This window comes from Hippocampus guttulatus, chromosome 7, assembly GCF_054856545.1.
Source record: "Hippocampus guttulatus isolate MCC_2025c chromosome 7, RoL_Hgut_1.0, whole genome shotgun sequence".
NCBI classification, from domain to species: Eukaryota; Metazoa; Chordata; class Actinopteri; order Syngnathiformes; family Syngnathidae; genus Hippocampus; species Hippocampus guttulatus.
Window position 1 is genome coordinate 17,555,913 of NC_141267.1, and position 24,007 is coordinate 17,579,919.

At 43.2% G+C, this 24,007-nt stretch overlaps 2 protein-coding genes and 1 long non-coding RNA gene across 6 annotated transcripts in view; 1 reads left to right on the forward strand and 2 right to left on the reverse strand.

The window, feature by feature from the left end:
* Positions 1–1,811: 1,811 nt before the first annotated feature.
* On the reverse strand, positions 1,812–10,315 carry LOC147202707 (alpha-N-acetylgalactosaminide alpha-2,6-sialyltransferase 5-like). 3 transcript variants are annotated; one of them, XM_086116300.1, is made up of 5 exons: positions 10,213–10,315; positions 5,541–5,755; positions 3,751–4,160; positions 3,572–3,679; positions 1,812–2,799 (listed from the first exon to the last, which is right to left on the reverse strand). In XM_086116300.1, the coding sequence occupies exons 1-5, from the start codon at positions 10,313–10,315 to the stop codon at positions 2,568–2,570; spliced, it is 1,068 nt and encodes a 355-aa protein (XP_085972426.1). In that variant the 3' UTR covers positions 1,812–2,567. The 3 variants fall into 3 exon arrangements, with proteins under 3 accessions (XP_085972426.1, XP_085972424.1, XP_085972425.1); XM_086116298.1 differs by lacking the exon at positions 10,213–10,315 and adding an exon at positions 6,134–6,301 and having other exon boundaries at positions 1,812–2,779; positions 5,541–5,762; XM_086116299.1 differs by lacking the exon at positions 10,213–10,315 and adding an exon at positions 6,134–6,301 and having other exon boundaries at positions 5,541–5,762.
* LOC147202708 (choline transporter-like protein 5) overlaps positions 10,193–24,007 on the forward strand; it is a 33,076-nt gene continuing 19,261 nt past the window's right edge. For both annotated transcript variants that reach the window (XM_086116295.1, XM_086116297.1), the window contains exons 1-8: positions 10,193–10,323; positions 16,163–16,211; positions 20,215–20,288; positions 21,923–22,001; positions 22,149–22,233; positions 22,379–22,492; positions 23,104–23,164; positions 23,249–23,360. In XM_086116295.1, the coding sequence (XP_085972421.1) occupies positions 10,287–10,323; positions 16,163–16,211; positions 20,215–20,288; positions 21,923–22,001; positions 22,149–22,233; positions 22,379–22,492; positions 23,104–23,164; positions 23,249–23,360 (611 nt within the window). In that variant the 5' untranslated portion in view covers positions 10,193–10,286. The remainder of the gene's footprint in view (positions 10,324–16,162; positions 16,212–20,214; positions 20,289–21,922; positions 22,002–22,148; positions 22,234–22,378; positions 22,493–23,103; positions 23,165–23,248; positions 23,361–24,007) is intronic.
* Positions 17,028–23,218, reverse strand: LOC147202709 (uncharacterized). Its single transcript, XR_015101432.1, has 3 exons — positions 23,097–23,218; positions 21,866–21,980; positions 17,028–19,163 (listed from the first exon to the last, which is right to left on the reverse strand). It is a non-coding gene; the product is annotated as an uncharacterized LOC147202709 (long non-coding RNA).

Below are 24,007 nucleotides of genomic sequence, written 5' to 3' on the forward strand. Positions count from 1 at the left end.
TTTTATAAATTATTAATGGAGCCACAAGGAGGGGAAAAATGTTTTTCATCGCCAAGTGTACTTCGCGGCGGTTTTATGTATTTGTTTATTAGGGATCCGTTAATCACAAAGACACCAATTCACTTTTTCGTGTGTCGAATATGTCCTCAGCTACTATATTTGCTAAGTAATCGGCCTATTAGCCTATTTTTTCGTGTCCCTTTCTGAAATACCTTAAGACGCCGCAGGAGGGAGCAAAGCCCCGATTCATAGGATACTAATGTATACTGACTGTCGTTGTTGTGATACTTATTGCCAGCAGGTGTCAGTACAAACATACGATCCTGCTATTTTAATTAAGATTAAGATATCCTTTATTTGTCCCACACTGGGGAAATTTACAGTCTACAGCAGCAAGATTGTGGGTAGAAAGAATACCATTCAATTAAGTGCAATATAAATACAAAATGGATAAGTCGCAGTGCTATAATGCCATGGTCCCGTAGAGGCTGAACAAATAATGACAGCAGTGATAAATTATTCATGGGTATTTGTATTGTTGACATGCAAGTTTAATGTGAGTATAATTTGTATTCTTTATGATCTCTCTGGTGCCGTGGACGCTCTCTGCAGACCATGGCTTGTTCTGCACGATGCTCAACCATTTGAACTTTGTTTGGAGTCACTTTAAAGGCGCTGACTCCCGTTTAACGTGAGTTTGAATGTGATTGATTTATTCTGAAACCAGCCACATCTCCAGTTATAAGAAAGTGTGTAGACTTGTGCAACCATATTATCTCAGTTGTTTATACTTTTTTCCTCGCGTACAAAGATTTTTTTAAAACCATGTTTTACAGGTTATAAGTCACATTAATGGTGGAAATTATTTATTTAGGTCTCATTTAAAAAAATATATATATATATCTGCAGCTTGAACCGTGGCATGGCAGACTTTGTGTATCCGCTCTGTAGGCCTATAAAAGAATGCAACATGGTTGTGTTCAAGGTCAGCGAAAATAATGATGTTGCCTGGAGCAACCTTGTCAGAGAACTGCTTGGGCAGACTCATTTGAAGCCAGCTTGACTTGTGAAGCGTTTTTTCGGAAATAAGTCAAGCTGTCTAGTTACACCTGACAGGCCCAGTCATCTGTATGCGGGGCACACAGGCCAACTTTGCATGGCTCCTCTGCATTCCTTGCCCCGTCTTAGTTCGAAGCACTGTAGATCATCAAGATTCCGCACTCGGTGCTGGCTCCTGTGGTCAAATTCGTAAGACGTCCTCATAACACATGGGAACAAGCAGCTGTCAAAAGTGCTTTTTTTTTATGCAGGAAAATGCGTATGTGAGAATCTGTAGCAGTCCTCTGGAGATTGAGATGCAGATCTGCATGGTCATTCCCCTTCTGACAACTATGTCAGCTCCAGAAGCAACACCGAGGCAGCTGCATTGATGTACAGTGGTGCCTTGAGATTCACCTCATTCAACCTGTACGTTTTTTTTTTTTAGATACGAGCCGCCATTCGGCCGCATACTTGATACAAATGTTTAAAGTTTACTGTCAAACTCAACGTCCAACAACATCTAGGGTGCAGTGCTATAGCCCTTCAAATAATGGATTGGACACAAATCGCACAGCTATACATGTAGATAGACAAACAATGTAAGAAGACCCACAGCCACTTTTTTATCCTCACAGTCAAATATTTTTCAATGTCCGCAAAGAAAAAATAATATTAGTGCAGCACTGGTGAGTGGAGAAGTCAGATGTCTCAATGAAAGAGTATATACTGTACATTTGTCTGAAAAAGCGGCACACGGGGCATTCAACTGATACAGTGTGAAAAAAGCAACATTTTATTTATGTCATGACTTAATGTTTTAATAAAGTGCACTGTTATGAAGTGCTAGTTTTCCTCCATTAAAATACACATTACAACAATTTTTGTTGTTTTTTTTTTTTAATTGAAGACTGGAACAAATTAATGGCTTTCCCGTTCATTTCAGTGGGAAAAGATGATTTAACATATGAATGTTTTGTCTGAGTGTCATCTTACACATGAAATGCGTATTTTAAGACCGCAAGATGGTGCCAAGGGCCTAACTAACTGCAAAGTAGTAATTGGTGTCGAGGAAGTATGTTGAGGTCAGAGACAAATGTGTTTGAATGTTGGGGAGGAGCTAAATTTAGTCTCGGTTGTAAGCAGAAGTTACATGGGCTTTTCGTCCCCGATGTATTTACATTTTTAGGACATGGTAGTTTTTTTAAAGTTGTTATTTTGGAGGGGGGAGGGGGGCGTGGTTCCGTCTCACGCAAATGAGACACTGCCGCCTGTACAATGTCCAGCTGAGCTTTCGCGTTGTAACTTGGCAAATGGCGACTTATTCTCCATGAGCGCATTTAAAGAGAAAGCCGAGCCCCCTCACGACAGTAAAAACATCAATTGTATTTTCACTTGTAGATTGAGACGCTATCTTACACGAAGTGAGCAATTTCGAAGTCTGACGTGGATAGATGACTGCTTTTTTGTCAAACGGAAAACAACATGATATCGAGTCCGCTGATGTTATCTGTTTATTCTCGAAGAATTCAGGATCCAGTCCGAATGGCGCTGGAGATATTTGCTGCCGCTGCTGGCTTCCAGTCCGGCTGGTAAAAATGGATGTCGAGGCTGCGAGCCCAGTTGGCAAAGGCCATCTTCTCTGTGATGAAACGGTGGTGACTCCCTCGCCGGCTTCTCTCGTGGGACAGGTACATGGCGCACTCGGAGGGGCCAGAAGGCTCGTAGTAGTGATATGGCCCTGACGGGTTGGAGGGGGATCTACATTATATGCCAGAGTCAAATGAAATCAGTTGACTTGGGTAAAGTAATTCAATCAAACAAACACAAATGTGGCTTGACTTAATGTTTCCCCAATGAAATGAATTGAAATGGCATTAATTTCGGAAAGAATTAAACAATTTGTACATTTATGATTCGATGGTGGTGTACATGCTTTGGCCACCAGGGGCCGGTATAATATGTACTGACACATTACATGTCGATTTGATTTTGAAACGCAGTAAAAGAATGTCGCTACCAAGCTGCAGTAATATTGGGTCTTTTTTCGCAGAGGATAAAGAATCTATGCCTGTGTATGCTGTCTGCATGTTTTAGTTGAATTGTTGGGTTAACGCCAGCTTGTACTTGTACGACAGAAATGTTACGGCGTTACCTTCAAGATTACCTGGACAGTTAATGACCGTTTTTTTTTTGTCAGTGTTATTATCATTGGGACAAATTAGTATTCTACAGTTAAGGTTGTCTCTTGGCTTAGGCATCGAAGGTTTGCAAACTTGTTGCCACCGCCGATTCAGGAAGTTATTAAAGATGAACAAGAAACAGGGAGCGGCATAAAAAATAGCCTGAGTGTGGCTGTTACTCAACAAACCATCTGCTCCTCTTCATGCACTATTTGTGCATGAGGTGGCAGAGTCAAACGTGGAGTTGTAAGTTAGTTAAATGGAAGGTACTGTATATGGTTTGAATGCAAAATGGCTGCAGCGGTAGACCTAACAAGCAAGCTCATTTAAAAAGAAATCTGGGAATGTACCTGCAGTGGTCAGGTGGCACCATGCCATACACGTTGATCCTGTCACACAGTTCCCGGGCCATGGCCATCGTGAACCAGCCAGTGCTCAGCCAGGAGTTGGAACTTTTCCTGGGCATGCGAGAAATGTTAGTTGTATATCTCCCATTAGGCACTTCGACATTTTCACATCAAGCATTTACCTGTCGACGCCGGTTTCATTTTTGAAAAGTTCATCAAAGGCCATCATTTTAAGTCGAGAAATGATATAAACGTTGAGGCCGGGCAGCTGCTGGTTCAACATCTTCAGATGGTTGTAAACGTGGCCTCTGCCGTCGCGTTTCATGCAGCTGCTCGGCCCCCAGAAGACAAACACCGTGCCCTGGCTGGCGTTGAGCAGCTCTCGTTGCCTGCGGAGCACCCGCTGCAGGCTGGAATGCGCGACCACGCGTAGGCTGGTGCGCCGGCCCACGTCTCGCTCATAGCCCACGCTGGGGGCGTCGTTCATACGGATGACGCACTTGGAGCCGTCGATTTCTGGGCCTCTTTCTCCGCCGGTCAGCTGGCCCGAGCTGGTGACGAGAGCGCACGTCCTGCAGTGCATCCTTAGAGCCTACGGAACAATTACAATGACTTACATACACTGGATATAAAGTCTGCACACCCCCCGTTCAAAAGCCAAGTTTTTCTGATCACGGCTGGACCGGCACATAACAATCGGCCCTGACATTTTGACTTGAACTCTGTACATGCATGCGTATGTGCCTGCAATGCCCTCGGTAACAGAAGTCCTTGTTTATCATACCATCCACAGTCAGGGATAAACAATGACTACTCAGCCATGTTGTTTGCATGTTACGGTGTGAAAATAATGGATGGAATTGACAATGACTGCAAGAATCAAACGTTCATTTCGAAAGACTGAATTTGTATTCGGAATCAACTTCTGAGCACCCCTGACTATCACATAATTCTGCTACTGATGTTGATTAGCTCTGTTTATTGCCTATGCAGTATTGTAAATGGATTAATGGGCTGCTGCTACGAAATTATGGGCTAGTATCATGGCGGAAAATAATTAAATGTGAACAAGATCAAAGCAAATTTTGCAATCGACAGACAGCAAGCAGCAGTGCAACGCTCGTGCCTGATTATGCTTCGCGCGGTGCGGCGCGAGCGTGCAGCAGTCGGCCTCAGATGCCCCTGACGAAAAAACAGATAGCGGCAAAGGTCTGCTGTGGTATGTTCACAAGCCGCAGCGGCCCGATGACGGACCACGGCGGAGGGTCCTCGTCACGGAAGGAGCGGTGAGGAAACGGAACGTCACAATGGATTAGGAAGAACATATTTCACTTGGTTTTGCAATGATGGGTCATTGCGCTTTATCACTCGGCAATAATCCCTCAAGAAAAAAAAATCTATCCCGCTTAAATTTATTTTTTTTGGTCACTAAATCTTTTATGAGGAAGACATGAATTATGAATGGAGAAAGTATAAACTACGGAGAGTTTCCACGGATTCCACAGTGTGTTGAGCGTTGGAGTTCAGCAGCACGAGGATTGAAATGTTTTGTTCGTTTGCGGGCCGTTCCTCTGGAATTTAACATGCCACCTCAGGTGTAAGGCCGTAAAGCCACAGAAATGATGAGTAGTTCTTTGTGAAATTAGGGCGGGGCCTTCATTTATAAAAGACCCACCTGAATGACGGCAGAATACAGATGTACAGTGACGCCTTAAGATACGAATTTAATTTGTGCCATGACCACCCTTGTATCTCAAAACAATCATTTCTCAAATCGTCTTTCCCCATTGGAATAAATAGAAATGAGTTAATTCTACGTCCCCCTCCTAAAAAAATGTTTGTCTTTTTAAAAACGTGTTTTTTATAAGTTTAAATGATTTCAAACCACGTTGGAGGGGCAAAACCACGAAAACATTTGAGATGACCCCGTTGACGATAAACGGCGAATAATAACAAAAAATGTTTCATTTACTTTGCGGTCCTCGACATCCGTGTAGCCCCCGAGTGTTGACACCAAAGCCGTCTGTGATCTTTTTCTCATGGCAGGTGCAGGACCTTCTTTTTGTCGGGAGAATGAAGCTGATGATGGCGGCGAGAACGCCGACGATGATCTGCCACCGCGAGCTCTCCTGTTGTACGCCACCATCAAACTGGTCACCATGGTGACGACAACGATGCTACCAACACCTTGGCACTGGAACGGAGAGACAAAACATGTCATCGCGCAACACAACCGAGACTAGGACTGAGGTTAGTCAAACACGAGGCGAGCAACAGCTGTCTAGTGCATAAAAAAATATATATATAAAAAATTGTAAGCACTGACTGATTTTTTTTTATTTTTTTAAATCGGACGGGTAAAAAAAAAAAATAGCACGGCATTAATGCACCCATGTTGGTTCATGATCTACGAACAGTGTAATATATAATGCCAACTCACAAGCTGGAGCTCGCTCGAGAGCATTACTGAATTCTAAAGCACAGCCCCCCCCCCCACCTCCCAAAGGAAAAAAAAAAAAGCACGACCCACATATTTTCCCCCTACAGGTCTCATTTATAAATTACCAAGCGGATCCTCATTTTCCTCTCCCCTCGTTTGGAGCCCTCATCCTTTCTCGGCCGAAGCTCGCACGTAGCGTCGGGTCTCTTCGGCACGCATGAGTGGGACCTCAGCAAAGGGCTTGTAGAGAAGTGACTCTCCGATGATGTGCGCCCCCCGCCCCCCCCCCCCCCGCCTCCTTTTCGTCATGCAAGCTTACGTATCCGCTACTCTCCTCCCCATGATCCTAAACACCTCCATTACTGTATTACTTTAAGTCCTAGTGCAGTGTTTCCAAAGCTTTATTCAGCCAAGGTATCTATTTTACATCAACAAAAATAAAATCTCGCAGTACGCCATGAAGCAAAAATGTTATGTAAAAAAATTACAGTATATGTACTGACAAAAAGATGATCTTATCTCCATTTAGTCCTGAATTTACATGGAAATCTGTCCCCGTGTGTCTAGTTTCGTGCCATGTGCAAGTCTCGTGTAAGGCGCAGTCGAAATCCGCGCAGAGGTAGGGTAGACCTTGTTTTGGTATTTTTCCAGATGCGGGCACTGCATTGTGGATTTTACTCTCAGTGCCTTTAAATTTGTCACGGAAGAGGTGTTATAATTCTTGGCATAGCCAGAGGTGTCAAATCCAGATCCTGAGAGTAAAAACCATGCCGCAGTTTTGCGTTAGCCACAGGTGCTTCGACACAACTGGCAGGTGAATGTGCTCTGGAGTTGAAACACTTGCGGCAAAGCCAAACTGCGGCAGGGTTTTTAATTTCTGGACCTGATCAGGATTCAGAAGATTTTACGCATCTTTTTGTTTTTCAAGTGGAAAGCATCTAAAATAACAGGTAGTGTATATTCCGTGACGGCCTGCCTTGAAGCGAAATGAAGGTTTGAATCATAATTTGAGCGAACCCAATGAAAGATTGTCAGCATACATACCATGAGACAAACGCAGATTTTGGCCAATGGCAGGAAACGTGTGGATTCTTAATTGACAGCATTCACACAATGGCTGACAGCCCATTTCCGCACAAATGAATCCCCCCCCCCATTCCCCCCCTGGCTCAAATAAATACGACGGCATTGTTGGCTTATCGTTTGGCTTTGACTGCAACAGTCAAAAGCTTCACAGGAGTTAATTAAGATGGCGCAGGGATGGATTTGGAGATTACAAATCTGTATTCTCAGCTCGCAAGGTTAACAGCCGATAGCGCTTCGCTGGTTCTTGAAGATAATTGACAAGAACAGAGAGCGGTGGCTAACATATTCTTCTCGTTCGTCACGGCAACCTGCGAAGGCTGCGGCTTCTCGCGTGAGAAAGTCTTGCTGGAAATTGTAATCTATTTGTGAGAAGCTGTGTGGGAAAAAAATAGGGTTTGAGCCTATTAGCATAATTCCCCAAATCATTTACTAGTAATTTGCAAAAGTTTAATTGATGCAACTATACACTTCTTATTTGGGGAAACCGTTTTTTTTCTCCCTTGTTTTCTGAAAATTGCTTTTAAAAAAATGCCATTACATGGATGATATTTCTTCACACTCCAAATAACATTAAAGAGATATTGACCACTGTGTGACCAAAAAAACAACTACAATAAAATAAACCTATTCACCTTTTGAAGATGCCTAATGGGAATTTAAGAAGCTCGTTGCAATGAGCACCACTTTCCTCTTCTATCGTTATCATCATCTTTTAGCCTTTTTTTTTCTTCTTAAAATTTGATGCAATTAATTTTTTTTCCTACTCATTTATCTAATTGCATGTACGCTATGCGATCCGATAAAACAAGAACATTGGTGACTGTCTAGAAGCTCTTAGCTTTCACCATGTGTGAGACGTCTAATGGAAGGAACTGAAATGGATCGTGAGAAAAGTCTTCCGCTGCAGCAGGGGAACGTTGGGAGCGGGTCCATCTGCTTCTGCCATCTATTTATGGCATCAAAGCCCAACCGCATCACTTGTTGGGGAGCGCACGTTCCAAAAGATACTCCTGGAAAAAAAAAATGAGGAAAACCGTCACAGCGACGCTCTTGTATCCTGTTTTTCGTGTCCTGTGTGAGGCAGACGGGGCGGCATTACGAAAAAAAATTTAATAAAAGATAAAGTTGACAACCTCTCCTGAAAGATGTCCCCTGCTGACTGACACACTATCAAAATTTCTGACCTACATTTTCCAAAAAATTCTCGTATCTGTTCCATTCATTTTTTTTACCCCAACGGTCTGTTCTCTTCCATTCGTAGAATTTGTCTTGGCTGCATTGCTTCTAGTGGGTGTGGATGATTTTTTTGTTGTTGTCGGAAATTCACACACACACACACACAGCCACTATTTCCTTAACCAATCAGATTTCAGAGTCACCTGAGGATATTAGCATATTCCCAAAAATCTTATGTGCTTGCAGCTCGGACAGCTAGGTAACATTTGCCCAACTTAGTCAAACTGAGAGTGCGATGTTTCGAAATAATCACCGACCTCTTCAAGTGCAGTGAAACAATTCATCACACACCTTCCACTTTGATACCGCAGGTTGAAAAGTTGTTAAAAATGCTGCTTGCGCCCCCCCAGCCCCCTCCATCTTCTGCTTCTCTCTTGTCAAAGCTGCAAATTCAGAAATAGAAGACAAGTCAAATCAATTAAGGTGATGAACTCATTTATTTCAGCGCACTTCTGTTGCTGCAAGTTGCTTTGCCTCCTCCTCTTGCTAAAACATTTTATTTCTGATGAGACAATGTGAAGCTCAAACCATCTTTTTGGGGTACTTAGGTCAAGAAGTTAACTGGCCTGTCCAACCCCTACCAGGTCCCAATTGTACGGCATGCCACTGATGGCAGAGTAATGATGTTGCACTAGCACTTGCCTTCTTTTAAGACTGGTAGAGAGTCAGAAAGTCATTACATTTTAGCTGACGGTCTTTATAGCAAATCAATTACGCCCCTTTCCAGTCCAATAATATGTTAGAGGGGTGACATAGATGGGGGGTAATGTCTGGCAATTGCAATTACTGTAACATCCAAGTTGGCTCCTTTGACTGCTGTGAAATGATGAAATGTGCATGTCGACGTGTTAATTGTACACCCTGCGGCTCATGGCTCCCCCACTAGTTATTGCATGCCTCTGGTGCCGCTCACTCCTCAAAATCAAAATATTTCATTCACACACAAGTACAGTTAATTGTACATCTTTTTTTCCCATGCGCTTGAATCAGATTCAGAAAAATAAAGTCAATGCGAGTCAAAAACTATGGAGGAAAGGAAGAGCACATTTTCCAAAGCATATCACATCGCACATCAAACGTGGTGGAGGTAGCGTGACAGCAAGGGCGTGCGGTTGCTGCTAATGGAACAGGCTTACTGGTGTTTATTGATGTGACTGCCTGCTCTGGACCCATTTTTGAACTAAAGGGCCATGTTTCAACTGCCCCTGTCCAGTATATTCAATAGTTGAAAAGCATCTTTTCGCCACTGACTCTTTTCTGCTCCTTCGTCTGCCATTGTTTTCAAGCTTGGACCGCCACTGTGCGGTACAACACTTTGTTCACCGCGAGCTGCGTTTAAATGTGCTCTACAAATAAACATTACTGGACTCACTTTATCGTTATTTATTTCCAATTGGCAATTGATTAAAATGGGAACGAAATTATACATTCCTTTGTTGAGGGGGTGCTGAAGTAGCATGTAAATGCCTGCAGGGGTCAGTATTTTGCTTAACCTTCTCAGCCAAGCCAAAACAAAGGCGTTACTCATTGTTTATTAAGAATAAACACCAACCACTCCGACATAATACGAATTCCTCTAATTTAAGTTTAAAAAAAAATCACCGAATCTATCCAAATAGAACGGCAAGAGTAAACAAAAGCAAAGGCGAGGAAACTAGCGCCGAACAAAGAACTGACAGCGGCGGACCCTTTAAGACCATTTCGGAATAATTAATGAAGTCAAGCTGTAAACACCACAGAAGCTGAGCTGCGTGGCCGAAGCGAGCATCCTCCCGACCCGACGACACCTCGGAGGCAGGTCGCTGCGTGTTTTGTTTGGGCTCGCGGTGGTTCCTCTCCACCTCCACCCTCTTGTCCCCCCCCCCCCCCCCCCCACCTGCACACCTCGACTCGGCATATGCGTTCCCCGGGTCCAAGGCGACGACGGCGCAGCATCGGTCCCATTTGAAGAGTGCCATGGCTCGGAAGACGGTCATTCCCTCCATGTACTATGGTGAGTGGTTTTATTGTTGTTGACTACAACATTTTCAAGCCCGTTCGTCTTTCTCTTGTCCGGTAACATCATGACAGAGCTCCCCGGTCCCCCTCGGTGGTGGTTCCGAGGAGTCCAGTGAAGGAATGTTAGCCAGCTGCTAACAGACAAATCCTTTTGTCACAAGTTACAATTAAATCCCCCCCCAAAAGAAAAAGGTTGTCAGCCCTTTCGATTAGAGCACTCTCGGTTCTTTATGAAGGACAACATTCTATTTATTACTATTTATTTGTGAATATTTATGCATCCACTCTTGTGGTTTCACGTACGTTGTGTGCGCGTGTTTCTAATTGAATTTATTCGCCTAATTTTTGTCGTCAACCCTCGTCGCCGTTGATGCTTGATGCATTAGCGTGATGACAGTGACATCTCGCTCTTCGGGCAATTACGGAAGGTACGAGCGAATTGGTGCATCAGAGAACTCATTCGCGTTAGTCAGAGTTTGTGACACGAGCACAAAAGGACAGTGACAAAGGATTCGATGGGTGAGATAGAAATTTTTGCAGTGTTAAATCATATGGATGGAAGCGGTATTATTTTTCATTCGTGACGGAGATCCTAAACTACTGTTTAGGATTAGGGTTGTGAATTAAGATGGGAAAGTTTCTATAGGGAGTTATAACGAGGGTATTTGGGAAATATTTCATGTTGAAATTGTCTGTGGGAATTGAGACAAATTTAATGGAAAGGTATCATATTCAGGCATGAATTCGAACATTTTGTTTTGTCATATGCAGACAATCGTAAAATAGAAGAGATTGCTCTCCTTGCCCACAAATGGGGCATTGCAATTACCCTAATTGCTTCATTTTTTTTCTTCTCTCAAGCAAGCGATATGTCCGAAGCATATGCAAAGATATAAACGATATTTAAGATACCTTGCTTGTTTTTGTTTTGTTTTTGTTGTTTTTTTAGTTTTTTTTTGGGTGAAGAAAATCTCGGTTTCTATGTTAAGGCGATATTATTGCCCAGCCCTTTTGGAACTGAAATATTGAATATTATTTGGTAGCTGTGGCTTCTTCCATTAAGTCCCCCTATAATTTGATTATCCCTAAATATTAAATGGTATTCAAATTTGTGGGAGCTAACAACTATTGGTCACACCCTCTTGAGGAATTATTTGATGATTATCTGGGATTGTTGCAGTATGCTGTGATAGATTTTCTGTCGCCATGGTTTGTCTTATGACGTCAGCAGTTTTTGGTTATTGTTCATACACCGGGCTATTTACCACTATTGACGCTGCGAGATTTCTGCGTCCCTGTTGCCCCTTTCTCTTGTCATGCATCCCGGTGCTGAGAGCCCACTGCGCCTCTCTGCTATTGACCCCTCGTGTCCCCGGCGTCTCGTGAAGGCAATGCTCTGCCAGTGGTGACTGCAACCCGTCAGTCGTAGTTTGATTGCCACGGTTCTCTGCAGATGGGCCACTTGGCAGCTTGTCAAGTTGAGGTTAGCTGGCTTGAGTTTTTTGGAATATGTTTAATACTCACGAAAATAACATTTGACACTTACCTGAGCAATTACTGTTTGTCAAAAAGTTACAATCATGTCTTTGCGAAACAGCATAAGGTGCATGCTATGTAGTAAATTTCACGTTCTCCCCGTGCCTGTGTGGCTTTTCCGTGGGTGCTCTGGTTTCCTCTCACATTCAAAAAAGAAGACTCAGTAAGCTCATATCTTAAAAAAACTTGCAATTCGGTTCATTTGTATCCAAAACACTCTTCCGACAAATCTTTGTGGTTGGTTTTACAACCAAACGTTTTATTCTCTTCGTTTGATGTTTAGTTTGACAGTAAGCTTCACCTGAGGGTGACTTGAAATAGCTTGAAGCCTCTTTGTAGAATTTGCCAAACTGCTGCTTGCTGCTATATCAGATTTTTGCTTGCAAGTCAAAGCCCAAAACATTTTTTTTAATCATCCGACATATCATATCTTAAAAAAACTCACAAGTTGGGCCACCCTTTTCCCAAACTGTGTGTGTATAACACAAGACTGCAATATTATACACACAGTACAATTCAGTCGTGTTCTTTCACCTTCCGTACCAGTGAGGCAAGTCAATTAATGAGGTTAATTGTGCCGCAGCAGTGTTCAGTGCATCAAGCTAATGGAGCGTTTTGTGGAGTCATGGTGTGAGCAAGTGGTAGAAATAGTAATGGCGCTATCATGTCCTTTTTTTAAAAAATCCACTTTTAAACACTATGACGCTTGTTCTTTTATAGCAGTAAATCTCAATGCAGTTCCCTTGTTAACCCTTGATTTAAGGTTCCTGTGGTGTACAATTACTGAAATGAAGTTAATATCATAATCATTCAGGGACAGGGTCTCTGACACGACTAAAAGCTGTAGTTGTTCCATTCATTAAAATAGAAAAAGAGAGAGAGAGAGAGAGAGAGAGAGAGAGAAGCTAAAGTCTGGCGCAAAGTTAATTAAGACATTTCTTGCATGGGCGGCTTCCCTAAATCCTGCATTCATACAGCGAGCCAACGTAGACGCTTAAGACGCTGTCACATTACATTCAGACGCCACTGCGGATGGAATTTCACTTTCCTGGATGTCTTAATGTGACTTATCCCAAAGTAAACTGAGACGCAGAATTGTTCCTGCAAATTTTTTATTTTTAAGTACGATCATAATCTTCGGTCAGAATCCACCTACTTTGTGGTTTCAGTGCACGCACCAAAGCTTCAGAGTATCTTGTTTTGATGATTCATATGCAGGAATTGCCAAACTTCAACTTGTCTTTTCGAACCATTATTAGGTAGGTTGGCAGTTATGCAAATACACGTTGAGGTAATCCATTGTAGCATCAGTCAACGTCATAAAATCAGTCGACGTCATAAAATGGTTACCCTTGTAAATTTTTTGTGTCATTAAATCTGCTACAAAGAGTGCCCCAAAAGAGAGATGAGCTGATGGAGATGATTTACATTTAGAAGTAGAAGCAATGATGTACACACACACACACACACGACACATGGCGCCATCTTGCGGGATCAAAGGGCGTTACATAACAAGCACGAAAAGCATGCAGAGATTAAATGTAAATTAGGATTCACTCCATTTAACTGTGCACATACACAGTTGCACGTTGGAATATTTGGATTCCAATTCATGGCCTATCCTTTGATGATCAAGTGATCCAAACCCAATTGGGCCTTAAAAAAAGCTTTCCGACACAAGTAGCCAAGGTCACATGGCAGCAACAACACTTCCAGCCAACAGCACAGAAGCAGCAGGCTCGCTGTCAACGGCTGACAACTCTCAGACGCTAACGCCCCTCCTGGGGGTCGAATTCCAACCCGCATTCCCGCTGTTGTTTTTTAAAAAGGTTGTCAGTGAGCATTGACTGTCTTTTTTTTTGCCGCTCTTCCTGTTAAGAGATGATCCAGCGGGCTTTAAAAATAGCCAGCTTGCTGACTACTTCGTCCTCCAAAGCTTGCTAATATTTGAAAAGATCCCTGGGGGGTGCTGCTAAGTAAATGTAAAGCATAGATCTCGATCCTGATGTCTCGAACAGGAGACAAGAACTTAAAAGGTTGTGCTTTTCTCAGGAGGGAGAGAGACCGTGTGAGCAAGGATACGGAAAGGGCAGTTGAGAGCAACAAAAGTGGGGGGGGGGTGGTGCGGTAGAGAAAAAAGGATGGATATTATCTTCAAACACCCTTAATGTTAGAAGGAGCGAAAAAACGAACCATCTGGTGCCTCTTAGCTGCAGTGATTGCTTCCGAGATGGAGTCCAACTGGAACTGTGGGGGACTGGTGTGATTATTTTGTGAGAGAGAGAGAGTGTGTACATGTGTGTGTGTGTGTGTGTGTGTGTGAGTGCCTACGAACTGTTCCTTGCACTTCCCAAAGTGGTAACACTTGGCACAGCAGTGATGCTGACTGCAGTAGTAAATAGATATTTGTTGACAATGTATATGTCGACATATGCCTTAACTTAAGAGTGCTCTGACCTACAAGCTTTTCAGTATACATGCCTAGGTTGCTCTCCCTCCTGCCCCCGTTGTGTGTCTGCATTTATTTGTTTGTGTGTATTTTTAGGGGAGGTCCACTGGAGCAGATCATTTCATGTTCCACTCCCCGACTGTCCACGGCTTGTATTTTAGAGTAGATTCCAGAGGACAACACAGATGCCCAAAAGGCATTTTTTTTCTCCAATTGCTTTCCACAGTGCTGTGGCAGAAGCAAGTGCTTTCATCAAAAATGAATGGACGTACGACGCAACATACAGCATCCCCCGCTTACTTGCCCAATGGCTCCATCCCGCTGAACTGCATCGTTATTTTGCTGTATTTGAAGATGTGATAATAAAAAATAATAAACCAGGCTGCATACGATTACAAGTACTCACAGTATATTTGAGATGTTTGTTGATTGTGATGATTCATTCATTCATTCATTTTCCGATCCGCTTATCCTCACGAGGGTCACGGGGGCTGCTGGAGCCTATCCCAGCTGCTTTCTAACCGGCGACCAGTTCAGAGTTCACCTTGCCTCTCACCCAGATGAGAAAGTCTCTGCCCCTTCAGTGACCCAAGTGAGGATAAGCGGTACAGCGAATGGACGTACGGATGCTACTCTTCTGGTGGTATGAGAACAACTGACTTTAGGAAAAAAGGTCTTCTACCGTGACTCACAATCTGTCGACCTCCCACTGACTCTAATTGATCGCTCTGCGATTCCAATCTGCTGCGGCCATATGGACGAATCTGTTTTTGTCCTGTCCTGTGAAGGATCTGACCATGTGACTTGTTTTTAACATAAACACACTCAGCAAATCATGTACGTGTTACAGTTGTGGTATCGATGAGCAAAACCTTGATTTTTCTTGGGTTGTCCATTTCTGGAATGTGTGGAGTTGTCGTGGTGTGCCTCAGAGGTCAATCCTCGAACATATAGTTTTTTACTTGTATTTCTTTCATTATTATTATTTTTTCAATCAACAATGGCTTTGCCTTAGTTTTTCCCAGTACATATTTTTATGTATTTTCAGCATCTTGCTTAAAGTAAAAAGGTTCATGGATATTATAGTCAGTTTCACTTCTCCCACCAAATTTGGTTCAATGTTGTTTTTTTCCCCCCAGCTCCTCAAAAAAAGCCAGATTCATGTCAACCTTGCTTTGGCATTTGAGGGAAAAAAATGCTTTTGTCTTGTTGATCATATTTGTTGCTAAAACTAGTCTAATTTTTCACTCGGTCCTGCATGCAGCAGAAACAGGAATTAAGTCTTTGTGGCAACTTTACTGCAAATTGTTTGGCTTTGTTTTCAAATTCGAGGTTAAGGATTACACTGATCGCATTCACAGGTCTTCTCTGAGCTGCATTCTCTCAGTTTTCAAACCCTTAATGCAAAACTCTCCCCTCCACTCCACTCGCATCTAATTGCAGCTGAATGTCCCACATTTCAAATGAGGACTTTCCTGCCTTTGCATTCTTCATTTCTATTATTAATTAGGTAGTTGTGAAGCTCTTTACAGAAATTTCTACCCCAGAAAATGTTTATGTAAGTTTCTCTGATGCGAGTCGATGAGTTTAAGCAATGACTTCTGGGTTGTGCTAGTATTTAAGTTAGCAAAGAAACCAACAGATGTGATAACTGCATCTTGGCCGACAAGACCATCCAAAATGCTTCGCTGCCATTGCTTTATGATACCAATGTGTTCAGTTTACTTGCAATCAGTTGGACAAAAGCCTATAAAATTTGTGTGAAAACAGGCGTCTTCACTTACCGTACACAATACAGTACGTAATTTTGTTCAAGAAACTAACCTCTCTGTTTTGCTTGTCTTCTTAGGTGAGCCACGCAAGTTTGACCCAAAATTCAGAGGGCCGATTCATAACAGGTATTGATTATTCTCACGATCAGATTTTTTCTTTTGGGTGGGGGTGAACTTCTTTTGGGCCAACTACAAACTAAAATGCATCATAAAACTAGTCACAGCTTGTGACGTGCATGTATTGATTCTGAGTATTGTGTAAGCTTTCTGCCCGGGAGGCGACAGATTGATCATTTGTCATGCTAGGTTAATATAGACGGAGGTGAAGTGCCGACGGCGCTCTCCGCCTCACCGCACAAATCAATGACCATAAGTCAAACCGGCGGTGGGAGTTTGTCTGATGGCACATGTTCTGAAGTACACACACACACACACAAAACAGATTTTGTCCAGTCCTGTTTTTCAAATCTCGACCTGCGCACGTGCAACAGTGATCATCCACAACTTGAAGCAACTCTTCTTTGTGCATGCCTTCATGTCTGTATTATACTGCCCCCAAGTGGCCACAGTAGGAACACCAGTAGCAGCAACACAATGTCCATTGAATTGAAGCAAATAAATGTGTCCAAAATGTTTAATTCTTCACCTTCTGTCTGATTATGTCATTATTGCTTGTTTTTATAATGGGTCTTAGAAATTTATTTTACTTATTTAAAAACATAATTTATTTTCTGTTATTTTGCAGAGGCTGGAATTTAGAATTGTCGAATCAACGTTTAAAAAGTATTTGGCTTGGTTTATCAATTTCTGGGATTGAATTGATTTCTTTAACATGGATTTTTTTTAAAATTCATATTTCTTCAAGGCACCAGTCAACATGTGAGACAAGGTTGCAATTGAAGGGCCACAGGCAAATGTGCTTTACTTCATCTACATGTTTATTTAATCCATGAGAAAATCCAAAAGATGTCAGGTTCATTACACAACAGTTGTCTCGGACCAGGCCTTTTTCTTCTTCTCTTTGTATCTTTGGCGACTGTTTTTAATACAGTTCTTGTTTTGGATCTTATCTAGCGCAGGTGTCCCTAATGAATTGGCCGATGGGTGTCTGGGAATTCCGGTGGCACAATGCAGAACCGATTTTTGTATTGAAGCATGAGCAAAACCTCCCCGAGGGTCTCCACAGGCTTTTTGTGGATGTTTCTTTTGATGATTTAGTCATTTTCAGAGCTCATGCACGATCTTATCTTGTTTCAATTCAATGTCTGGAGGCTTCTATAAGGGTGTTTTGGCTTTCAGTCTTTTTAGTCCTTCCTCCGCAGCGTATGTCTCTGCTCCATCTGGGTAAAGGCGCCACACACACTTTGAAGTTTCTGTGGGTGAGAGGCTTTCTCCTAATGAGAAGCTTCAGAGAACATACTGTAGAGCACACATCTTGTTTTCGCGTACGCTTCCACGTAGGCCTTTAACAATACACTATTGAAAGAGAAAATCGCAGTACTCTAAAGAAATGCCACCTTTGATGCCACGACCTGTCCAACTTTCAGAATTTGTGCCTCTAATCCAGATACATTGTGGCATTCCAAGCTCAGCAAACTGAGTACATTGAGGCGATACTCAAAAATAAACATTTTAGCAATATCAATATAAATACAAATAAAAGTTGTGTGTGATAACATGCGGTTTAATGGGTTTGAGTTGTCAAACATAATCTAAGCTTGGATTTAAAATTACTTGGCGAGGTACAATTAAAAATACAATAAATAGACAGCTGTCACTTTCACTTTCTAATTTTCAACACAAGCTAGGCTGATCTTGAAATACTGTTTTCCCACTTCCTGCTTTCAGTCTTCTTCTTTGAAAATAACAGTGTAAAACAATAGTTTGTCCCCCGCCTCGTGGCCAACAGAGGAATTACACCCAACATTAACAAAGTCCACAACAAAATAGAAACTGTACCAATAAAAATAATCTGCAAAATTGTGGGACTGTACAACCAGAACCCGTGATGTATGGGACCACTGTATATTTTTCTATAATAAGAATAAGAAAACCTTTATTCGTCTCACAATGGAGAAACTCCCAATTTGCAGCAACGTTATGAAAGCAAGAAAGCAGAAGAACAAAAAGTATAGGAGCTGCTGTCAAGGCAGCCACTCTCGCGGCACCATCTTGAAGTCATAATAACAAAATAATACAACTGGTATCATTTCGGTCCCACTCCCATCCTAATAAATGCAGCCATGAAGGTCCTGCATGTGTGTGATTCAACCGGTTATCCACTTTGAACGCGTGGGAATCAACCAAGAATGAATTCGCCGACTCTGTGGCCTGCTTTCCTGAGATAAGAGAACAAAGCCAAATTGTTTTCACTCTCACATCGTCCGCTTCCCCGCATCACTCGCACTCGCGTGCTTCTGAGGTGACTTTGTAGCAGCCGCCGCACGCTGCTGTGTTTGCACTTTGTCTTAATCGTACACGTGCGTCCCTATAGTGGTTAGTTGACACATCTGCTGTAACTCTCTCATTACTGCGGAGAAACGAGGTCAGCTCGCTGCCAGCCGCCACCTCAGATCTCGGCCATCTTCAATGCAGATGATGCGCGCGGCCAAGTGATGATTACCGTACACTGTACGAGCTTTGAAGGATGAGAGGGCGGTTTCAAAGAGGCGGCGGTTGCCATGGCAATCTGAGCAGCGCTTCCCCCTTGTTCTTTTATGATTGAAAGAAAACGCTCACATCATTGTCTGCCGTTTAACCGCCTTTTTGGTTCGCCGCGTGTCCTGGCTGTCCGTTTTAAAATGATGACTGTCTTCCCGAGGCAAATGTGTGCCCACCTTAGTGCCTTCTTTTGTTTCCCAAAAAACAACACCCCCCCAAAAAAAAACCACTTTGAAACATTCACATGCTGCACACGATAGTTTGTGTTTCCTGCACAGTTAGATTCGTTATGTGAGAGAGGTGATAGTTGTTCAATGAGAGACAAATGATTGATCTCCGCTCAGCAGTTCTTCTTTGCAGTTGTTTCAGGATAGCGAACAGGAAGCAAGACCCAGCAGGCTTGCTGTCAAACTGTATCTGGAAAAACACACGCGGCATTTTTGTCGTTCAATGAGAAATAATACAGTCCAGTACACAGTATTGGATTGGATAAAGTTGATTATATACATGCACACAAATGAAGTTGGTTTCATTGTACTGATCCTTACAGTGAGAGTCTCCTTCATATCTTTCAGACTTTGTATCAGAATCCGACTCAGATTTATTAGCCAAGTATGCAAGAGGCACACAAGGAATTTACTTCCCAATTACAACCCGTTCAGGGGAACACAAACAAGATGGCAAACCAAGATGGGGGGGGGCACAAGAAGAAGCCTGGCGGGTCGCTTTTAAACTCCCTGATATCTTAGATGTGAAAGGAAAACAGTCAGGAAGAGGAGGGGGAAAAATGGATAGACGGGGAGGATGCTTTAAGCCAGAGGGAAAAAAAACCTCTGCACACAGTAAGTGCACGCAAGTCTCTTCAGCTGTACCACGAGAGAAGGGGTGGAGTGAATAGGAATCCACGGACATTTAATTCTACCCAATTTTCTCTCTAAAGAGCCAGGAAAAGTTCCATAAGCGTACCCCACTTGACATTGCGTAACAGATGTTGATAGTTGCGCTCATGTCCATGATGTGCTAATGCCAGAAGTGTTCACAGTGCACTGGACTTGGCTAACTTGGCTCAGTCAACCACAAAAAAAAATCTCCCTCCAAACTTTAATTGATCATTTTAAAACCATATGTGCAAACGGTTTAACCGTTTCCGTGTTTACCGCGCAGACATTAGCTAGGTGTCGCTAGCTAGCAAAAACACTGTTATGCCTGCTACGTACATCACGTTTTAAGGATTTTTTTTTCTCGTCTATTGGTTTATGTGCACCTCTGTCATGTACCTTGTGAGGTAATTTGTCCCTGACAAAGTTTGTTCGCCAACCGGGTCGTTCGCTAAACTGAAGTTCCACCATAAGCGTTGTGTGTTTATTCCCCGTGCTGAATGACTCAATGTACTTTCTTCTCCCTTCTCATCTGAATATTCCCCGTTTTTGATCCTTGCCCCATAACTTTTTTTTAAATCTCCTTGTAGGGAGCGCACGGATGTGATCTGCTGTGTTATTTTTGTCACCGTCATCTTTGCCTACATCATACTGGGCATTGTGGGTGAGTGTGACACACTGCTGCTGATTACATCACACAACATTTTGGAACCACACACAAATGCACTCTTAGTCACTGAGTGGAGGGGGAAAAAAACAACTACTTCTAAAATATATTCATCACTAGTTGAAAGCCCAACGATATGAGCCTTGCTCACACAAATACTGCTGATCGTTTGCTGCTTCGACAAAAAAACTTGTATTTGCTGTTTTTTGTGCCCCTTCTAAGGGTCCACAAGATGGTACCAAAGCCCTTTCTAATGCGAAAGTAGTACGTTAGTGTCAAGGAAGCACGTTGTCACGATAAATCTCGACTTTTCTATCCAAAGAACGACTATTATTTGTCAGGGTGCGAAAACGAACCGAACCAAAACTCCGTAAGGAAAATATTTTTTCATAAAAGGCGCACCAACCAAGTATGAACAGAAATCGCTGGTCAAAAATAACCCAAACATGAACAAAAAGCACTTGCAAAAGGCGTGGAAATAATTAACCCGATAGTCCACTTTACTTGACAATAGAAAAACAAAGACTATACTCGGCCCCCGCCAACAAAAAAAATGTGGAACTAGAGAATCAGAACAACTATGGTGAGAGGTCTAGAAAACAAAAACTTGAGCAAGAGCAGCAACAAGGTCCAATAATCGGACAATCTGCGGGCAGTTTGCCAGTCCTCAAATCCACGGCTAATGATCATGGGCGGCATGTGTGCCCACTGAAGGAAAAGCCCTCGTCTGCCACCCCGCCGGAGACGTACAACAACACGATCGTGACAATTACGACTGCCGCTTCTCGCTGAGCTGAGCATTTTCTACTTTGTCTGCTCCAGTTTTCAAACAATGTTTACAAAACTTTTGGCTGAGGCGCTGCATTTGAAGTGTTCGGTCTGATTGTCTGACTCTTTCCGAATGGGGGAAGATGCAAAAGCACTTGCAAGTGGGGGAGGAAAAAAATCGAGCATGTATCATATCAGGTTGGCTTATTCATGTCTTCTTGTGGGAAGTGCGGGGGCGTTGACAACCGCCCCCCTTCCCCCCGCCACACCCCCCAGAGAATGGGTTATTCTTTTAATAAACACCACAGCTTTCTTATACGACTCATTCTGCGTTGTGCCCTCATTTACATCCTCGTCTCGAGGTCATTAATTGTTAAAGCATGCATGCAATATACAAAAGCGATGCAATCTTGTGCAATCTCTCAGTTTGCCTTTTTGCGGCCATCCTTTTTTTTTTCTTTTGTTTTTTGCTGCCTTGGCAGGAGGGAGTCATGTCTCTCAATTGTGTCAAAGGGACGGCTTCGATGCTTCTCTGTAATTTAAAAGAGCACGAGCCAGGACGAGGCCGCGGCAAACTGAAGTAGACGATCCTTTTTCGTCATCTTCCTTCAATGTCGGGCACTTGAAGGCTGTCTTCATATCCAGCGTATTATTTTTATGGGCAGCTATCAAGGTGGGAGGGGGGGGGTATTCATTGTCATACTCTTAAATGTAAATAATATTAAGCAGCAGGCAAATAGCAATCGCACGGAGGTACAAAGTGGACAAGATGAGGTGCCGGCGAGACTCCTAGAATTCCTCCTTACGTGTACTTCTTGAAGTGTCCTGTTTTGCTTCTGACGGCCAACGCTTCGTCCTTTCAGCCTGGTTGCACGGCGACCTCAGGAAAGCTGCCTTTCCAACTGACAGCTACGGGAAGTTCTGCGGTGAGAAGGAAAATATGTGAGTCTTCATCTTCCCATAGTTTGAGAGGCCATGAGCGTAATCGTACCCCGCAAAAATAAAATGTCGGAAATTTTTTTTTTTTTTTTTTTTGGAGGAAATGCTTGTTGCTTTCCGATCTGACCTCTGTCTTTTTCTCACCCTCAGAAACAAAACCAAATTGTTCTATACCAACATTATCAGATGTATGAATCCTTTAGTGTGGATTAACCTGCAGTGCCCGACCACCCAGGTAAGATTGTCGCTCTGCACGCCCCACCATCTCCTTCCACCGCGTGCTATATCTGCATCCGGCTTTTCCTCCAACGCTCGGTGATGCAAGATTGATGGGCCTGCTCGTTAAGACGTTGTGTCCCCCCCACCCCCCACCCACCCAGCTCTGTGTCTCCAAGTGTCCTGACAAGTTTATGACACTTTTGAATGCTGTGAAGAACAGCACTGAATGGCTTTATTACAAGCAATTCTGCAGACCAGGAGTAAAGCGGAGCACGGTATGAGACTTTTTTTTTTCTCCTCCTCATAAAATGAGCATCCGTTTGCATATCAACATGTAAACAAAACAAACGCAAAACGTCTCAGGGTATACAGTATACACACAGCAGCCACCTAATTAGGTACAGTCAACTATTGACGACGCATTGTTCCGCTAGCACTAGCATAGCAACAAAAAGAAGAATTAGCGCTGTCCCAATGTATGTAAGCGACATACGGTTGGCTCGGACGCCAAGCACAAGGGGTACAGCAAAGGGCCGTTTCAAGATGTCGGACCCTACGTGGGATTTTTATGGCGGCTGCAGGACGTGCCAGCGGTATTTTCTGCCCAGTCATAACATGCACAGCCCGCACGGCCCGGCGCAGGAACAGGAGCCTGCAGCAACAGGAGCCCGCTGTTGCCGAGGAACTGTACTGTAACACAATTACGAATGGGTTCTTCGACGGTGCGCCGCGCCTTGCTAGGTGTCGTGTGAAAGAGCCTGAAATGGTGTCAATTCCTCGCAGTTTCACGCGAGCGGCAGCGGGGCTCTGGTCCCTGTTCCCCGCTGCTAGCGGGGTGTTTACCGTTGTCTCGTTTACATCTGTTTGTTTCATTCCTACCCATTAGAGCATTCCAGCCCTCATAAGAAATGAGGACTGCCCATCGATGATCTGGCCAAGCACACCTTGTAAGTCCAAGTACGAGCACACTGGAGCCATTTTTCACCGCACCTTGTGACTCCATGTTTATTTGTTTCTCTCCTCCCCCACAGTTCTTAAGCGGTGCTTCCCCACTTTCATGACGAGTAACGGGAACATAACCAACCAGACATTGGTTCACGGCGAGAAAACCATCACCACCGCAGATTTGAAAAATGCTGCCGGGTAAGAGTTGTTTTCCCGCACATCTTCCCATCTTAGATGAGCGGCATCCAAGTGGGCAACAACGCGCTTTAAAAGGAATACAGTCAAACTTCCAAGTTCAAACACAATCCTTTTTCCATCCCCCAATAAGAAATAATGAATGAAGGTTGATCCGGAATTCAATTGTCACCATCGTACAACCAGGACAAGGCAGCGTTTTGAGTAGGGCTGTGCGCGAATTTGTGTTCATTCGAATTGGGATTCTGGTGGGCGTGGAAAAAATCATCGATGAATCTGAATTTTTGGACTCAAATCAGAACGACTCTTTTAATATTGTTTTGGGTATTGTCAAACTTGAATGCAACGGGGAGCTCAGTATGTGTGACATGCTCATGTCATGAATCAAATCCGATTTTTCATTTGTTGTACTGACATGGGTCCATTTGGGGAAAAATTACAAAGAGGAACCACTTGATTCCATCGATTCCATTTGGTCTAGCGGTTGGTATCCAAGCTCCCATGTTAAAAAGCTTTCCAGTGACCTTTTAAAGCGTCTGCGTTAACAGTGCTGCTTAGTCACTTGCTTGTCTGGTGAATGACTTTCAGTATTGGCTCGGACAAAACGACAGCTTGTCCTCAGTTCGCCCACTTGATTCGATTTTACCGTG

Coding starts and splice junctions, on each gene's coding strand:
- LOC147202707 (XM_086116300.1), bottom strand. CDS start 10,315: ATGGAGGGAATGACCGTCTTCCGAGCCATGGCACTCTTCAAATGGGAC. Junction 5,756..10,212: donor CGCATATGCCGAGTCGAGGT/GTGCAGGTGGGG, acceptor TCCAGTGCCAAG/GTGTTGGTAGCATCGTTGTC. Junction 3,680..3,750: donor AATGAAACCGGCGTCGACAG/GTAAATGCTTGA, acceptor TCGCATGCCCAG/GAAAAGTTCCAACTCCTGGC.